The sequence below is a fragment of the Sceloporus occidentalis genome, unplaced genomic scaffold, assembly GCF_023333645.1.
Source record: "Sceloporus occidentalis isolate IW3139 unplaced genomic scaffold, rSceOcc1.0.p SCAF_242, whole genome shotgun sequence".
NCBI classification, from domain to species: Eukaryota; Metazoa; Chordata; class Lepidosauria; order Squamata; family Phrynosomatidae; genus Sceloporus; species Sceloporus occidentalis.
In genome coordinates this window covers 650609-669808 of record NW_028317222.1, presented here as the reverse complement: position 1 = coordinate 669808, position 19200 = coordinate 650609, and the positions used below count along the sequence as shown (strand labels likewise).

The window sequence follows — 19200 nt, the reverse complement described above, 5'->3', positions numbered from 1 at the left end:
CATACCCCGACCATACAGCCCCCCATCTAACCCATACCCCGACCATACAGCCCCCCATCTAACACATACCCCGACCATACAGCCCCTACCCCTGATTGAATAGTCCCCAATCTGCCCCCTACTGAGTTGCTGTCCCCCTCCTTTTTCGGGCCCCACAGGTACGTGGCTTCATAAAGGTTATAAAGCAGCTCATCGATAGGGTGTAGGACGCGGCGACCGGGCAGTGTCCGTAATTCACATCGTCATCATCATTAATTGGATTAATTAAACACTCAGAGTTAATCGGTTTGGTTAAAGTGGAAGATACCCCCAGTCTGCCCGACATCTGCCCCTCCGGTGTCCGACACTTTCTTTTTCTCCGACAGACATCCTCTTCCCGGCCTCGGTAGCGCCGCTGGCACAGGGTTGGAAGAACTCCGTGCTGTCTGCCCCTCTGATGTTAGGAAGGGGCAAACACTTTAGTGACCCTGGGGTACATTCTCTACACGGATTGGAGAGTTCAGAGACCCTTCCTAGAAGCCTGGATGCGAGACTGCATTTCAGACAGCTGCTGGGGTGTAGAGAGAGAGCGCAAGAGACTGTTCTCATGCTCCAAGAGACTGTTCCGCTCCGTGAGGTCTTTTATCTGCTCCTTTAATATCTCGACCTCCTCGCGGACAGCAAAGAGAAGGTGAGTTTTAACTAAGTCCTAAGAGGGGGAAAACAGAAAAAGTTACATGGGGAGGAACAAGGGGGAGGTATGGGAGTACAGGACGGAGGGGCAGTGACAGAGCTGTGTGCGGGGGGTTAGTATAGGAATAGCAGAGAGGGCTGCGGGGCAGGATGGAGGGGCAGTGACAGAGCTGTGTGCGGGGGGGGTTAGTATAGGAATAGCAGAGAGGGCTGCGGGGCAGGATGGAGGGGCAGTGACAGAGCTGTGTGTGTGTGGGGTTAGTATAGGAATAGCAGAGAGGGCTGCGGGGCAGGATGGAGGGGCAGTGACAGAGCTGTGTGTGTGCGGGGTTAGTACAGGAATAGCAGAGAGGGCTGCGGGGCAGGATGGAGGGGCAGTGACAGAGCTGTGTGTGTGGGGGGTTAGTATAGGAATAGCAGAGAGGGCTGCGGGGCAGGATGGAGGGGCAGTGACAGAGCTGTGTGTGCGGGGTTAGTATAGGAATAGCAGAGGGGGCTGCGGGGCAGGATGGAGGGGCAGTGACAGAGCTGTGTGTGGGGTTGTAGTGACGCGGTAGTGCAGTCCGGTTGTACTCACCATGGCTTGCTCAATCTTGTTGTCTATCGCGATGAGGCTGTTACTGGAGCCGCTGGGGGGAGACAGAGTTTGAGAAAAAGAATGAAGTCCCCTGATTTTGCCCCTCAGTCTGTTGTCGGGCAAAGGAGCCCCTCCAAATGGCCACAGAGGGGCACTTTTGTTTGAGGGGGTGTAGTTTGAGGGGTGACTGGGGCGGGGCTATTAGAAGGAGAATAACGGGTTAATTTATAGAGCCGTTTCCTGCTGTTTCTATACACATTATCGGGGCTTTTAGGGCTGTAGAACCCTGCGATACCCAGCAAACATTCTGACCTCCTAGAAAAGAGGGGCATCAGGGGAGGGGAGAGGGGCATCAGGGGAGGAGAGAGGGGCATCAGGGGAGGGGAGAGAGGGGCATCGGGGGAGGAGAGAGGGGCATCAGGGGGAGGACAGAGGGGCATCAGGGGAGGGGAGAGAGGGGCATCGGGGGAGGACAGGGCTCTGGGGGACTGTCCCTCGTACATCGGGATACTTGGGTGGTATGCACAGAGTAGTACGTGCCGGTAGCCGGTGTTTGTTTAGCGTTTGTGTGAAATTCCCACCTTACATTCCCCACCAGAGTGTGGAGATTGTGCCCCCCCCCCAACACCCGCAGGGGCAGAGGGGCTACCCCCCCAACACCCGCAGGGGCAGAGGAGCTACCCCCCCAACACCCGCAGGGGCAGAGGGGCTACCCCCCTAACACCCGCAGGGGCCGCCCCCCCCCCCAACACCCGCAGGGGGCAGTAATAGTACCTGTCGTGATCACTTTCTTCCCCAAGACCAAAAACGGATCGCGCCAGAATGAGACGTTCACTGAAAACATCAGAAACGGGCCGGCCGGGGCGAGAATCACTCCGCAGCGCGGGGGCAGGAGACGGCGGGCGAGACGTGGGCTCTGGAGGAGGAGAGAGCTGCAACAAAACAAGATTTAACATATCAGTCAGTCTGCCCCTCCCCCTGTGGGGCGACACAGGGAGCTGGGAGTCTGCCGCTCCCCCTGTGGGCCGACACAGGGAGCTGGGAGTCTGCTCCTCCCACTTTGGGGTGACGCTGGGAGAGACGCTTTGGGGTGACAGCAGGTTTAGGAGCCAAAGCTAGATTGCGAGATGCAGAAATTGGGGGTATTTTAGTAACTGAAAGCCGTGGATAATAATTGCCTCCCGGGGCTGTTTATTTGCCCCGGTGCCGTTTCTCACCTGCGCTCCAGTCCCTTTTTCTGTGGTTACTCCAAGCACAGGGGCCCCCTGTGACCGTGGAACTTGCTGTGCCTTCCCGCCAGCTCCTGGGGGCAGTAAATGGGGGGAGCGGATTGGGGTGGCACGTGACAGTCCTGAGTCCAAAGAGTGCCCTGCCCCTGCCCGCTGCTGCCCTCCCACCTCAGGGTGGTAAAAGTCCACACACGTCCAGCGCCCCCTCTGGTACCTTCGACCTCCTCCCATGGGGTCATGGTCCAGGCGGACCACTCGGAAGCGTGAGGGTGGTGGGGAGCGGGGCCCATTGGGGGACAAAGTGGGGAGATGGAGCTCCTCAGGGGAGGAGGGCTGGTAGTCGTTGGTAACGCTGGTAATCTGAAAGCCGCTGCGCTTCTTGCCTACGCTCATGGCAGACGGATGGCACCTGGAGAGGGGCAGGTGCTCCGGGGCATCCGTCACGGGGTGGAGAGGGCAGATCCCACCGCCTGCAAATACAAGGACACAAATCACAGCCTCGAAACCGGGGGGCGCCACAACCCCCAAGTACCACCACCCCCAAAGCTCCCCGTCCAGGGCCCGCCACACATCACCTACATAGTGGCACCCTCCCCCACAGTGTCAGCTCAGTGTCCCTCCCCCACACACCAGCTCTGACGGTGTTTGCCCCAGAGGTGGTAAAGCTGGCCAAACCTTTGGTTTTTGAGGATTCTTACATAGAACATAAATCTGGAACGCGGAGAGGAACAAAAACAGGGAAACCCCTTGGCCTCCTAAACCCCCGGACCCCGTGGGGCCCCCCGCTAATGGCCACCAACAAAAATCCCAGCTAAGAAAATATACGGCCCAGCAGATGTTTCTGTCCACAGACCGGGGTAACTTCAGGGGACGTGCCCCAGAAATATCCCCCGGACCCCCAAATAATAAAGCGGCCTTTCGATCTGCACCTCGCCATACTGCCCCCAGCACCACGCCCCAGATCACTCTGTTTACCCCAAACGCCCCATCCTGCCCCCAGCACCACACCCCAGATCACTCTGTTTACCCCAAACGCCCCATACTGCCCCCCAGCAGCCCGCCCCATATCACCCATTCTGCGCAGCACTTCTGCCCCAGCACATTACCCCTATGGGACGCGATTACCCCTATGCCACCAATCGAGAACGGAGTGCTGGATTCTCACCTCCTGCCCTCCGGGGCTCCTTTTACCCCAGGGCTGTAGGGCTGAGCGGGGAGGAGGGCAGATTCCCTCAAGCAACACTCACACTCACCCTGCGTGCGCCCTTCACTCCCTCTCGCTGCACTCCTTCAATCCCTCTCGCTGCACTCCTTCACTCTCCCACTTTCTTAGCACATTCTATCACTTTCTCCTTAAAGCTCCACTCCTTTCTCTCACTGCAGTCTCTCCTCTGTCTCTCTGTCTCCCTCTCTTCTCTTTCTCTCCTGTCCCTCACTCCTGTCTCTCTCTCCTCTGTCTATCCTCTCTCTCTCCTCTGTCTCTCTGTCTCCCTCTCTTCTCTCCCTCTCTCCTGTCTCTCTCTCCTCTGTCTATCCTCTCTCTCTCTCCTGTCTCCTCTGTCTCCCTCTCTTCTCTCTCTTCTCTCTCCTCTGTCTGTCTCTCTCCTCTGTCTCTCTCTCTCTTTCTGTCTCCCTAACTTTTTCTCGCTGTCTCTCTGCCGTCTCTTCCTTGTTACCCCCTTAGCCTGTTGACATTTCTTCTGTCAGGAAGTCCTGCCTCTTCTGTCTGTCTGTCCCCCTCTCTGCTTCCTTCTCTCTCCTTCTCCCCTCCTTTCTTCTGTCCTCCACTCCTCTCTCTCCATTCCTCTCTCTGCCTCCCTCCCCTGTTTCTCCCCCCTCCCCCTTCTCACTTTCTCCTTCTCTTCCCCCCATTTCTCACTCTGTATATATTGGCAACTTCTCAACAGCTTCACTGTGAAGCCTCCTCCCCGCGACTGTCAGGATGCACCCGCCGCGCACGCACAGCGCTGCCGAGTATCTGTAACCCGCCGCGCGCACAACTCTGCCGAGTATCTCACAGAGCTGCCGAGTATCTGTAACCCGCCGCGCGCATACATAGTACTGCCGGGTATCTCACAGCGCTGCCGAGTATCTGTAACCCGCCGCGCGCACAACTCTGCCGAGTATCTCACAGAGCTGCCGAGTATCTGTAACCCGCCGCGCGCACAACTCTGCCGAGTATCTCACAGAGCTGCCGAGTATCTGTAACCCGCCGCGCGCACAACTCTGCCGAGTATCTCACAGAGCTGCCGAGTATCTGTAACCCGCCGCGCGCATACATAGTGCTGCCGGGTATCTCACAGCGCTGCCGAGTATCTGTAACCCGCCGCGCGCATACATAGTGCTGCCGGGTATCTCACAGCGCTGCCGAGTATCTGTAACCCGCCGCGCGCACAACTCTGCCGAGTATCTCACAGCGCTGCCGAGTATCTGTAACCCGCCGCGCGCATACATAGTGCTGCCGGGTATCTCACAGCGCTGCCGAGTATCTGTAACCCGCCGCGCGCATACATAGTGCTGCCGGGTATCTCACAGCGCTGCCGAGTATCTGTAACCCGCCGCGCGCATACATAGTGCTGCCGGGTATCTCACAGCGCTGCCGAGTATCTGTAACCCGCCGCGCGCATACATAGTGCTGCCGGGTATCTCACAGCGCTGCCGAGTATCTGTAACCCGCCGCGCGCATACATAGTGCTGCCGAGTATCTCACAGCGCTGCCGAGTATCTGTAACCCGCCGCGCGCATACATAGTGCTGCCGGGTATCTCACAGCGCTGCCGAGTATCTGTAACCCGCCGCGCGCACAACTCTGCCGGGTTTCTCACAGCGCTGCCGCGTAGCGCGGCCGGGTGTCTGACAGCGATGTCGGGTGTCTGTAATCCACCGCGCTGCATAGTGCTGACGAGTATCTGTAACCTCTACCGCTTCTGCTGGGAGGCTGTTCCACTTATCTACCTCCCTCTCAGTAAAGTAAAACTTCCTTCCATCTTAGCCTCCGACTCTCCCCCCCCAGAGGTAACTCTACCCCAAACCCAGCTGGGGAGAAGCCTCGGAGTGGACGTGGAGTCACGGGGCTGAGATCTGGGAACAGGTGAAGTTGGTAGAACGGGCTGCAGAGGTCAAAAACCAGATCAGCAGCAGAGTCACGTGTAGCGTGTTCCTGATGTGTAGCATGTTCACGGTGTCAGTGGTGGGCTGCCTAGCCCTGGGGTAACTGGGCTGCTGCGAACAAACTGCCCCAGTAGGAAGCAGAGAGTCATACAAATAATTGCCCCCCAGCCATGGCAGGTTCAGGGGGCGCTGCGCTGGGCTGCGCCCGGAGGCCTTTTATGGGCAATGTTGGGTTAATTGCCCTTGACCCTATTCTGGGGATCGCGATTAATGTCCACCTGACCTGCCTGACCCCGGATATTCCCGGATCCACTCCACCCCTCAGGGATCCTGACAACGTGCTCCTCGGGATCAGCTCTTCTCCATTACATACCTGCCAAGTGTCCCTGTCTCTCTCCAGTCCCGATTGCCCCTCTCTCCTTCCCCGTATAGAAACAATATTCACAGAACTGATTTTTACTTAATTGAGAGTGGTAGGTAAGTGGATCAGCCTCCCTGCAGAAGTGGTAGAGGGTAATACAGCGAGGGGATTAACCATGCACGGGATAGACATACGGCTCCTGAATCTAAGACTGAGTAAGGTTGGAGTCGTTACAGACGGGGGCCAGATGGGGCCGATCTGCCGGCAGGTTCTGGGTTTCTATTGCAGACGCGGGTCGGATCCGTGGGTCACGTGACGGATATAACGCCCCACGGGCCGGGACACGGGCCTGTAGTATCTGTACCAGGCCACCAGGGGGCACAAAATGTCACGAGAAAGCAGAAAAATCCAAATGTAATAAATAATTATGTATTTTTGTGATGTGTTAATTTGACCAAAAACAGGGAAATAACGTTCAGGAGCTGAAACTTGGTGAAAAAAGATTGTCGTTTGTTACTAAAAGTATCCTTTTTTCTGATACATAATGTACTTTTAACCCATTATGGGCCTTCTATAGAATTCATGGGCAATTAAACTTCCGTTAACCGGGTAATTCTGCCTGCAGGCCACGGGAACCGCAGCGCGCGCAAAGATGGCACCACGATATATGCCAATCCATTAACCCTTTCAGCGCTCAGCCTGTGTGATAGGTGGCTGGCAAAGCGGACCCCAGGAGCCAATCGCATTTCAGGACGCAGCGTCTCCAACGTGAAAAACAAAAAAGCTAAATGAAGTCCTGATCACCGTCTTCAGGCAATAATCGACCCATGGAGCTGATTGCGGGTATCAGAGATTGTGATGTCACAGGTGCCCCCCCACTCTATAACTCCCTTCCACCCAATAAAACATGTAATAAATAAATAATGATCAGAATAATATTTTAGTAAAAAAAAATAATAACAATAATCATAATAATATTTTTTTAAATGTCCACTCAAACCAAATTGTGTCACATTTACTTTACTGAGAGGGGGTAGATAAGTGGAACAGCCTCCCAGCGGAAGTGGTAGATATACCACTTATATACATAATATAATAGAATGCTTTCAGGCAGCTGCATATCAGCCATTTGTATGATTCTCGCTCTGAGCCCCGATCTACTAAACCCCCGACCCCTTATCATACTGCCTGTGGGGAATAATAGAATGGCTCAGTCTTAACCACCCAGTCGCACTCACTGACTAATGAAAGTCTATGGAGGAAGGGACTTGCCATAAAGCATCAGCTTAGTGTGGTGACAGAGCCGAGAAAGTCACTCAACATATCACATGACCGACAGCAACGGCGGCTCCAGGTCTGCAGATAAAGGGAGTTTATTGGGAGAAAATGAGTTAAAACCAGGTTTCTGTCACCGACCGACATTACTGTATACAGCGCTGGGGGTTATTACTGTATACAGCGCTGGGGGTTATATTACTGTATACAGCGCTGGGGGTTATATTACTGTATACAGCGCTGGGGGTTATTACTGTATACAGCGCTGGGGGTTATATTACTGTATACAGCGCTGGGGGTTATATTACTGTATACAGCGCTGGGGGGTTATATTACTGTATACAGCGCTGGGGGGTTATATTACTGTATACAGCGCTGGGGGGTTATAGTACTATATACAGCGCTGGGGGTTATATTACTGTATACAGCGCTGGGGGTTATATTACTGTATACAGCGCTGGGGGGTTATATTACTGTATACAGCGCTGGGGGTTATATTACTGTATACAGCGCTGGGGGGTTATATTACTGTATACAGCGCTGGGGGGTTATATTACTGTATACAGCGCTGGGGGGTTATAGTACTATATACAGCGCTGGGGGTTATATTACTGTATACAGCGCTGGGGGTTATATTACTGTATACAGCGCTGGGGGGTTATATTACTGTATACAGCGCTGGGGGGGTTATATTACTGTATACAGCGCTGGGGGGTTATATTACTGTATACAGCGCTGGGGGGTTATATTACTGTATACAGCGCTGGGGGTTATATTACTGTATACAGCACTGGGGGTTATATTACTGTATACAGCGCTGGGGGGTTATATTACTGTATACAGCGCTGGGGGGTTATATTACTGTATACAGCGCTGGGGGTTATATTACTGTATACAGCGCTGGGGGGTTATATTACTGTATACAGCGCTGGGGGTTATATTACTGTATACAGCGCTGGGGGGTTATATTACTGTATACAGCGCTGGGGGTTATATTACTGTATACAGCACTGGGGGTTATATTACTGTATACAGCGGGGGGGGGTTATTACTTTATACAGCGCTGGGCATTGTGTTGGTTGTCCGTGTCGCACGCGTTGTGTTGTTTGTCCGTGTCACACACACATTATGCATACACCTCACACAGCCGCAGTGTGCAGGATGCCTCCCCTCCTCCCTCCTCGCTCCTTGCTCCCTCCCCTCACACATCCAGCCATCTCCCTCGCATCCAGCCTGCCATCTCTCCGCCTGCCGGTACCGGAGGTAAGATGGGGGGACGGGGAGGAACGCCACTGAATGGATGGACAGACAGACGGAGGGCAGCGTCAGTGGGGGGGGCCCAGGGGTCTATTAATGGCCCCTGAATCCTCCTGCCCCAATAACCTGACACGGACACGCAGGTGACACACCGACACACGCATTTCACACACGTCATTAGAAATACGATACACTCCTGCACACGCAACACACCAAAACACGCGTATAATAATTCCGTGTAAACATACGACCCCCTCCGTGTCTCCAGCACACGCTTTCACCGAACACATTTACGTTTCTGCGGAACCCAGGCCCCTGCGTACACGAGAGACGGACATACATGGCAGGTGCAATTATACCAGCACATATATCATACGTGTGTGCCCTGCACGCTGCCGTGTCTGTGTTCTAATTCACGTTTACTCGCCACGTCGGGAAACTGGATGTGTAAACACATCACGCACACGGACACGCTCTAACACCGTGTGTTACCCTACGGGGGGCCAGGCGTGTGATAATACGGGAGCCTGACACAGCCGTTCGTGGAGCGTGCCATGCTGTATGTCAACACGTATCCGTCATACGGGACATGTGATGTCCACTAATGTATTAACCCAACCGGCACCTGGTGACGTTTTAACCATTCGCTATCCGGATTATAACTGGAATTAACTATTTCACCACCAGCCCCCCCATCAACACTTAACCCATTCCCCTCCCCCGTTGCCTAACCGTTGCACTGACAAACCTCCAGTAGATATTAACCCTTTCAGTGCTAACTGCCAGGCTACATGAACCCATTCCCTGGTGACCGGTGACATGCTTGGGTGAATCTCGTCTTGATAATTGCTCGCTTGTCTTCTGTGACCTCTCCCTCTAGGACTCTCAAACATGTCTTCCATCTTTCCAGACCTTACGCTGTTATGAACAGGACCTTCTGCAGAAGACATATTAGACCGGCTTAAGGTTCCTCATGGAAGCCTTGCTATGGAGTCCTTCGAGGAGAAGACGGCTCGGACGCCCTACAGATGGCAAACTGTAAGCCCCCAGCCCCCTAAGGAGAACCCATAACGTCATCTCCAGGATTCCCATCCATGTACCTGCGCAGGTCGTCGGATTCATCAACGGGAAGGAATACTTCTATACATTGGAAGAAGGTCAAAGGTCATACAATGGATTAGAACCTTTTGTAACACGATTGGGGTTGGTCACATTATTTTTACCCAAAAGCCTCGACGGTGTTAGACTTTGGCATTTTATGGCCTAACACCTCCAGAAAAAAAAAGCATGAGGAGCTGGCCTTCACCAAGAACCTACATCTCTGCGTTTTACCACGAGGGCCGAGACGCAATGAACACCAACTCACCGACTTTCCACAGAAAGACAAAAAACAAGGCGAACCTCCATAACACCTCCTTCCAATAAAAATCCAAAATTCCTTAAAAAAAGGGCTTTTTTTCTAAAATAATTTAAAGAAACCTCTGGAGGAATGCCAATCTCGCAATCCGGATTGGATTGGGTATTTTTGGGCTACTTCTGTATTTGGCAAAAACTTTCACCCATTGCGTATATTGTATATTGTGGTCAAACGAGTGTCTACCTTCCACCATAGGATACAAGAGGACTTTTTTTTTTAACTAAAATCCTTGGAATAAGGCCAAAAACTGGGTTCGATCTCTTGGATAGCAGTTTTAGGGCGTAAAGTAGTCATAAGGAGCTTGATACGAGGTTCTAACCCAAATGCAGCATCAACGGGGATGGCTGGGTGGTGACACCGCCAAACCGAGGGAGCTCAAGGTGAGAACATTTGTGGTTGACACCATATTAGCGTTTAAATCCCATTATTGTCATTAGGTCTCACCGGATAACGTTCCACATTCCACTCTCTCTCTCTCTCTGCAGTCTCTCCTTCCACGAGGATCCAGTGGTCTCGCCCCAGAAGATGACAACCGGCTCCTCTGACATTGTGACCATATTTGGTATTGAAAAGGGCGGAGCCATGAACCTGTTGTACAGGAAGAGTAGGGTGGAGTGGAAGCAGAAAGAGGAGGAGCCAAAGAAAAGGTAAGATCCGAGCCAGCCCTAGGGTTTAAATGGCTGGACATTGAGTCGGACTTCATGTTCCAACCAGCTTGGCCCCTCAGGTTGTCACTTGGTTTGGTCGATATTAATGGGCCAGTCTTGTGGTTTATATGGCAAGAACAGGTGTGGGTCAACCAGACAACCTTATAACCAAATAGCGTGTGGCCCGTCTCTGGACGGTAATCATAATCCCCTTCTGGAGATGGTGGCAGAAAGCGGATATATATGAAGTAGTAAGTCATAGGCAGAAAGTCCAACGAAGAGTGAAAGATGGAGGACTCGGGATCAGGACAGTATTTTACTTGTTGTGTTTCTCCGTTCCCAGCTCGGGTAAGGTACGCGACATGACCTCGTTCCGTCGGCACTTTCGTATGGGCTTTATGACAATGCCTGCCTCACAGGAGAGAGAGCCCTTACCATGTGCCAATGCTCTGGCACCCAGATCCCTCTCCTGCCACTCGGTGGGAAGTGCTCCTGATGACAGCGGCAGTGAAGTTGGACCACCGGGCAGGAGACCTCCAGCCAAACCGAAGAGAAATCCCAGTACGAAACTCAGCCTGGGTGCAGATGGAAACCAACGCGAGGAGCGCAAGATCCGAAAGGAAGGTAAGCGTTCTTGCAGCCTCTATTCTCCTCGTAGAGGTGACCTGCCACTATGTGGCTCCTGTAGAAGTTGCAAAGCATCGTCTAGGCCCTATAGCGGTCCTCGAGGTGCCAAATTGCGGTCCGTGACACGCTTGCCCATGAACCTCCGTTATGATCCATGTGGTCCAAAACGTCCTAATGTCTCATGTCTCCTCTCCAGGGTCCCTAAAAAGTGCCTCTGACTGTCGCCGAATGCCCCCTCAGAAGCCTCAACGAAGCCCTCACACGCACCTGTCTGCTTCCTTTGATGAGACCTACATCCCTCGCCCTGCTTCCTCATCTGCTGCGTTCCCTCCAACAACCCGACCCTCTTCTCCCTCACCCGAGGAACCCGTCTACATAGAAATGGTGGGCAACGCCTCTCGGCAGAGGCCTCCTCCGCCTCCCACTCCAGCTCCTCCCGAGGAAGAATCAGATGGTGAAGAGGAGGCCATCTACGAGGAAATGAAATATCCGCACCAGGACGAGCAGCCATCCCAACAGCGGCATCCACAGCGACGTCGCCTTCCCCCTCCCAGGACTCCAGAAGTGGACATTCCACCACCGTTTCCAAACCTGTTGCAGCATCGCCCAGCACTACTAGGAGCTCCCACCGGGAAGGGGCACAAGACTCCAAAACCTGCACCTCCCATCACATCAAAGCTGCCCATCCCACACAAAGAGCTGCCACATGCAGCTTCCATGGCTTCCATTCATCTGCCACCATCTGGTCGCGCACGTAGTCACTCGACTCCTCTTCCTCCTCATACATCGGCTCAGCGCAGGCCAGACTCCGAAACTCCAATTTCTCGAGGGTCGGGATGCCTTCAGGAGAAAGGGGCATCAATGTTGCCTATTCCTCATGGGCATACACGGGACAAAGCCCTCTCATACACCATGGTCTACTCTTCTGTTAAAGTAACTCATTCCCTGCTTCCAGCCGCTCAGGTGGAAGAGAAGACTGAGCGGGAGATCTCAGTATTGGCCGGTCTGATCTGCCCAACGTCTCGTGTGGCCGGGACACAATTGCCCAGCCGTCCACCATCAGCGCATCTCCACCAGGGGCAGAGGGAGCAGGCTTCTCCCACAGTGTGGACGTATCCTGCTGGCAGGAGGCCGCCGGCTTATGAGAACAGTGTAAAGAGAGGCTCGGCAGGAGTCCAGGCCACGGAACCACGAGGAAGAACCCCGGCGGAGGAAGACGCAGCGGGGAGTGTTTGGGAGTTACAGAGAAGGATGTCGTGTGGCAGGAGAAGTCAGACCGGGGAACGTGAGTCACTTTTACAGTTTACTGCTTGGATATGTCTGCAGGGGGAGGGGCAGACTCCCAGCGCCCCGTGTCACCCCGCAGGGGGAGGGGCAGACTGCCAGCTCTCCGTGTCACCCCGCAGGGGAAGGGGCAGACTCCCAGCTCCCTGTGTCACCCTGCAGGGGGAGGGACAGACTCCCAGCTCCCTATGTCACCCTGTAGGGGGAGGGGCAGACTCCCAGCTCCCTGTGTCACCCCGCAGAGGAAGGGGCAGTTAAAAACTCCTTGCCTCTGGGTCACTGTAGCTGTAGTGGTGGCAGCGCCTGCTTCAGAGTCCTCCCTTTCCCTGACGGCAGACGCCTACAGCTCCCTCCTCCTTTTGCAGCACCAGACTGTGTGGACAGCTCCCCCACCCCACCAACTACAACCTGCTCCAGAGCATTATAGCGCGGGGTGTTTAGTATAGATACTCAGTATCATTATAGCGCCCGGGGTGTTGGGTATAGATGCTCAGATTATATGGCGCAGGGGGGTGGGTATAGATACTCGGTATTATTATACAGCGGGTTGTGGTGTATAGATACTCGGTATTATTATACAGCGCGGGGTGTTGAGTATAGATACTCGGTATCGTTATACAGCGTGGTGTGTTGAGTATAGATACTCTGTATCGTTATACAGCGCGGGGTGTTGAGTATAGATACTCGCTATCATTATACAGCGCGCGGTGTTGAGTATAGATACTCGCTATCATTATACAGTGCGGGGTGTTGAGTATAGATACTCGGTATTATTATACAGCGCAGGAGCTCTAACACCCTCTCACTGTAACACCCTACACTTACACAAACATGCCTGCTCTTCCTCTCGATCTCCCAGGTGCCAGAAACCCTAGGTTTACCCATGACACCCACACACACGCTAACACCAAATACTAACACACGCACTCAGGCTAACACCATACACTGACAGGCACACACATGCTAACATCAATCACAAATACTAATAACTTGCTGTAACACACACGCTAACACCATGCACTCTTACCCAGGCATGCTAACACCATACACCAATAAACACACACACAACATAATGATATACACATGATATACACACTGACTCTATACATACACTATACATATATATATATAGGGGGTAGTAGAAGTATTATTAAACACTCATCTACAGACACCAGACACTTGTTTTTCCCTCAGAAATCTCATGGTGCTGCCACAACCACAAGGGATTCTGGGTAGGCGCATAGAACCAAGGTCAACAATGATCACCTTTTCCCTCCATATCCACTTTATACAGGGATTCCTACACTATACATATATATTTGTGGTAGGGGTAAAACATGCACCCAGCGGGTCTGCATAGGTTGCTTAGACCCCCGAACGCCCCCTTTAGGTAGGTAGGAAAGGGCCCTGCCTCACGGGAAGGAGAAGGAAGAGGGATAGGAAAGAGAGAATATAGAAAGTGAGGGGCGAGTGAACTGAGGATGGGCGCCGGCGGGAATAACGCAAACGTAACGCCATGAAGGAGGGGATGCTGAAACGGGGGGGGGGGTATAAAGACCCCTCCCACAAATAAACGCTGTAAACATCCTCTACATATATTTATATATACACACTCTCACCTGCCACTTTAGGTACACCGGCTCCATTGCTCGTTAACACAAATAGCTAATTGGCCAATCACATGCCAGCAGCTCGATGCATTTAGGCAGGTAGACGCCGTCAAGACAACTTTCTGAAGTTCAAACCGCGCATCAGAATGGGGCAGAAAGCAGATTTCAGTGACTTTGAACGCGGCATGGTGGTTGTTGGTGCCAGACGGGCCGGTCTCAGTATTTCAGAAACCGCAGATCTGCCGGGATTTTCACCCAAACCATCTCTAGGGTTTACACTCAGCCCAACCCTGAGGCCACGCAGTACCGGCATGCCCCCCCGATGGCGGTCCCGGTGCCCAGATGGTGCGGGATCAGAGAATTGATGTGCAGCTCTGTTCTGTTTCTGGATACTCAGTATCACTCTACGCTGCTGTTATCTCTCCATAGCCCTGGCAGACGTCTCCCGGGTGTGGAACGGGACTCCTGGTCGGCCAGAGAAGGGAAGTCACACACCAGTGGGGTCAGGGATCCCCGTGCGGAGCCAACAGAGCCTTGACAGTGCGATCATGCGCGGCAGGGCAAGTGTCCCTGTGCCATGCCAGACCTTCCCAGCGTGCCACAGAAACACAGGTAACACGCAGTCTGGCATAATGGTATCACATGCCTTATACGGGGCCCCGCCATGGAGCTAATTTATATAATAACCCGTCCTGGGTCCTGCATCTCCCTGCTATATCACAGCTGGATTCCCTGCTTGAATACAGAATAGCTTTACCTCCTGACCAATCACGGTTTCCCACCATCAGCGAGTCACTGCGATAGGGTGTGTGTGATGGGCCATTAAATGGTTAAAATTTGGGGATCTCAGGACACATGAAGACTCCCTGTCATGGTGTCTGCTGCCCTCTAGTGGTTGTTTCTAGGATCCGCACACTTTTCTACCATGGGTCATGTTGACACGGAAATAAGTTGTTCTGATTGGATGCAGTTTTCCGCACGGACTCTTAAAACCAACTGCAAATTCACAGTCTCCTCCACAATTGTAACCCTTTCTCATTTTCTACGTATTAACAGAATTTGGTGGAGGTTACCGCCTCGGTCGCTCTGCGTCCACCTCCGGGGTTCGTCAAACATCCACCCAGAGGCAAAGCCAGGTACGTATTACTTTTCTACGCACGCTATACCCTTAGCGGAATGGACTGATATGAATGAGGGTTAATTTACATTTCAGGTGAGTTTTGGCACAGGGTAGAAGCTGAAGAAAGCTCTCGTAGGTGCCCTGTACCCCTCAGCAGAAGCAAATAGGGAGGGAGAAGTGACAACGAAGGAGGGAAAGGCAAATGTTGGCTTTGAGGTGGTACTAAAAGCCCACCACAGGAGAGTTTGTTGCTGAAAGATGGATGATCTAGGAATAGTCATAATTTTTAAGATATGCCATGGAAGGTGAATCCAAAAAAAAACCAAGGCAAAAACATGCAACAAATCCCCAAACCCCTTAATGGTTTCCAGAAGAAGATTGCGGTCAACGGTAGGATGTTCTTTGATCTTCATACGCGCTGGTACTGGAGTATAGTGGTGTAGGAAGTCCCATTCTGGAAGCGTCCTTGAAGTGAGGTGGAGAATTTAAGTGCAGCAGGTTCTCTGCTGTGTGCGATTCTGGATGTGTCCTGGTACCGGACCAGTGGATGAAGATCCACAGAAGGACCATCACATAGGCCTTTGTAGGAGAGCTATGGTTTGCTAACGGTAAGGAGTGGTTGGTGTGGCCAAAACAGTCAGTCTGTTTTCAGATCCAAGCGTTTCCCAAGAACGTTGGTTTCAGTGATGAAGAGACTTGGGGGGGGGGGCGTTGAAAGTTTTTCTGGTTTCGTTACAAACGTATGTTTCTGTTTGTATTGATGGAATCTGTGGATTCCACGTCTGTTAAACAAAAATTTCCCTAAACATCTATAACCATGAAGCATATGGCTGAGGCTTCGAAAGATCCTTCAATTGACCTTGAATGATTCTTGTAGGTGGATACCTTAAACCTGAAGAGGTTCTTTTTCCCCCCGAAATAAGAAAATCATTACTCTCGACGGGAGGAAAAAATAAGAACATTTCAGAAAGGGGAGGTTTTGAGGAGAGCCTGGGAGCTTTTACATAAGGGGCACACATTGTAAAGGGAACAAATAAAATGAAGCAGAACTTTGTTGGCTTCCTACAACACCTCACACCTCTTTCCCTCGACAGGCTGTGCTTCCTCCATCTACACCGGTGCCCACCAGTAGCCGAGAACGCGACGGGAAGTTGCAGGAGGTCATTGAGAGAAAGCGCTTCCTTTGCCATGAGATCAAGTCGCGGCAGCCCAGGGCGGAACGGGGATTGTGCAAGCAGGAGAGCCTGCCCATCCTGCCCAGCTGGCGTCGCGGCTCTGAGGGACGCAAAGGGGGCACTCCGCCATGCCACCGACAGCAGGCTGTGCTGTGGGACACTGCCATCTAAGGTTATCTGCCCCTACCCTCCTCCCAGGGACGCTGGACGAAACCCTGAGGCTAAAGAGGGCCAGGCAGAAGATAAGCTGCACAGGCGTTAAGGTGCTTCATAGGGGAAAGGGGCAATTGTTAGGGGTACATACATACATACTGCGGGGAGTGAAAGATGTCCTACAAGGACAATAGGGAGGTATGGGGGGGTACTATATTGTAGAGCCTGAGATACCAAGGAACTGGTAAGGTTCTGCAGGAAATTAAAGAAATTATACATGATGTGTGACCGTCTGCATGAGGTGAGTTGTCTGCGGCAGACTTGGGATCTTGTGTGTGGAGTCAATGTGATGACGGTCAGCAGGTAAAAAACGTACGGAGTGTAGGAGATACGGTGTCGCTTTGGCCAGCTGAGAGTAAGGGGACTGAGGGCAAACATGGAGAAAGAAGGTGCTCTTCAAGTGGTGACGGGCCGGTCATCGATAGAGAAGGCCAGATGTCCTGCAACACAATGGGAACCAAGACATAGTACAGGAGGAAACAATTTCCAGGGGTGATGTTGGAGAGATTTCCCAGGATGAGCTAAGAGTGGTAGAGGTAAAAGGAGACATTATGGCTGACAAGCTCAGCAAATACAACCAGCGGCTAATGGAGTGAGTATTGGGTCGCCCTGCCAGCTTGAGATTGGGATGACCATTACTACGGGAAGGAATAAGTTCAGGAGGGCATAGGACTTCTGCACTGACACACAACCGCCGACAAGGCAGAGCAAGACAGGGTTCTGATGGGGAAAGAAGGCAGACCTTTTCGGGCTCTGAAATCGCGCAGGGTTCGGAAGGGCGTTGACAAGGTTGGAAAGCCTAGATCTTAGTCAAACGTGTGATAGGACCCAGTTTCCCAATGGATCCCAACGTCGACCCTTTACCAGGTTGAGAAGGGGAGCCATTTTGCCCCGTAAGTGGGTGAGGTCACTTGCCTTAGTCCCTTGCGTTGGTTAAAGAGCGTTTTCCTCGTCGTGCTCACTTTCTAGATAACCTTATAGACAAAATGTCCTCTCATCCCATCAGACATACCCAGCAAAGTAGGAGAAATATTAGGGATTGCTGTGGGAAAATGATCAAATATTTGTTAAAAAAAGGGTAAATCCATTTTACAAATTTTTGGTAAAATCACCATTTTTATTAAAAAAAAAAATGAACATCTACAAGAATCCTTAGGGTAATTTTCTGAAACCGAAATAGAAAAATTTGAAATATTTATCCGTGTATATAAACTTTTTTTTTTGTATATATAGGAAGAACCGGAAAGGACGTGAAGACTGTAATTTCATTTTCTTATTTAAAATCCAATTATATTGTAATTTATTTACATTTTCTATAGACTCCTTTTGCCTTATTTTAAAATTCTTTCAATTTCTTTTGAAAATGTGAATGTTATGTGGGACATTTTCATTTATATTATTTTATATATTAATTTTTTTTTTGCATTTATTTATGGAAGGTAAAATTATTGATATGTTTCATAAGAATATAAACTATATGATAAATATCACTAATGTTCTTTTTTTATTATTAAATGTACTTGGCTTTCAAAAAATATTTTTTTCAAATTCTGAAAAGAAAAAAAAAAGTAGAAGCTCTCTTAACGTTTTCTTAAAATTTTGAAATATTAGTTAAATTATTTTCTCTTTTTATTTAAATTCAGATTTCCAAAAAGGTTTTTTTGGTTTGTTTTTTTGCCAACAAATTATATGCGACGGCACCAAAAGTTTCTGAAAATTCGCTATTGCTTTTTCTTACCTATTTATTGCTTAAAATGTCAATGTTTTTGGTTTCTTCCAGGATGTTAAAGAATGTATTAATCTGTATGCACTTTGTATTCGTTACGCCAACATTTGGATTCTGAATATAGTTTTAATATGTTTTTATTTATTTGAAATATTTTAATAAATAATTTTTATGTAATTTTTTTCTTCATGTTTAAAATATTCTTTTGGTAATTCTTTTTTTTTCTAACACTTAAATGCATTTGTCTGTAAATTCATATTAATATTCTTGTATCCAGCAAAAAATATTGTTGTTCCCCGTATTTTTTTTTATTATTATTATTATTATTTTTTTGTTGTTGTTTTCTGTATTTTCTTCTGAAGATTGTGCTTGAAAGAAAGGGGAAAAAAAATAATTGCACCATCCAGGGGCCAAAATGGATGAATGTGTCCAAGGAATAAGGAATAAAATGCTGTTTTACAGATATAATGATGCGTTCTTTCTTTTCTATACATATTTTCTCTTAGGGACGACTCTAAATAATGAAATTTATGTTACGACTCTGTAGATGAGGTCAGCGACATATCCGAGGTCTGGGACGGCAGCCCCCTTGACACAAAACTGGGGGGGGGTAGATCTCTAGGGCCGGTTACAGGGCAGATCTCTCTGATGCCCCCAACTGGCCAGTTGATGCTATGGCTCGGTAAAGCCTCCATAGACCCCGTCAGAAACGAGGAGCCCGCGCCGAAAAACACAACCGGGAAGCCATTAAAGGCCTGGAACGGCACCCAACAATGCCCACTCACAGTTAACCCCTTAAGGGCAATGGGCAGTCCCTAATCCCATTGAAAACATGTACGGGCTTTGTCATTAAGGGGTTAAGGAAGACAAACTAAACTATGGGAGGTAAAGCCCCGACGC

At 50.8% G+C, this 19200-nt stretch overlaps 2 protein-coding genes across 2 annotated transcripts; one reads left to right on the top strand and one right to left on the bottom strand.

The window, feature by feature from the left end:
• Nucleotides 1-499: 499 nt before the first annotated feature.
• LOC149276316 (TSC22 domain family protein 4-like) lies at nt 500-5371 on the bottom strand. The gene is made up of 5 exons (XM_089503718.1): nt 5248-5371; nt 2467-2948; nt 2024-2181; nt 1250-1301; nt 500-688 (listed from the first exon to the last, which is right to left on the bottom strand). The coding sequence occupies exons 1-5, from the start codon at nt 5369-5371 to the stop codon at nt 500-502; spliced, it is 1005 nt and encodes a 334-aa protein (XP_089359844.1).
• Nucleotides 5372-10480: 5109 nt separating this feature from the next.
• On the top strand, nt 10481-16532 carry LOC149276315 (neuronal tyrosine-phosphorylated phosphoinositide-3-kinase adapter 1-like). Its single transcript, XM_089503717.1, has 6 exons — nt 10481-10545; nt 10889-11169; nt 11369-12457; nt 14496-14678; nt 15123-15202; nt 16281-16532. Exons 1-6 carry the CDS (start codon nt 10481-10483, stop codon nt 16530-16532), a joined length of 1950 nt encoding a protein of 649 aa, XP_089359843.1.
• The last annotated feature ends 2668 nt before the right edge of the window (nt 16533-19200 follow it).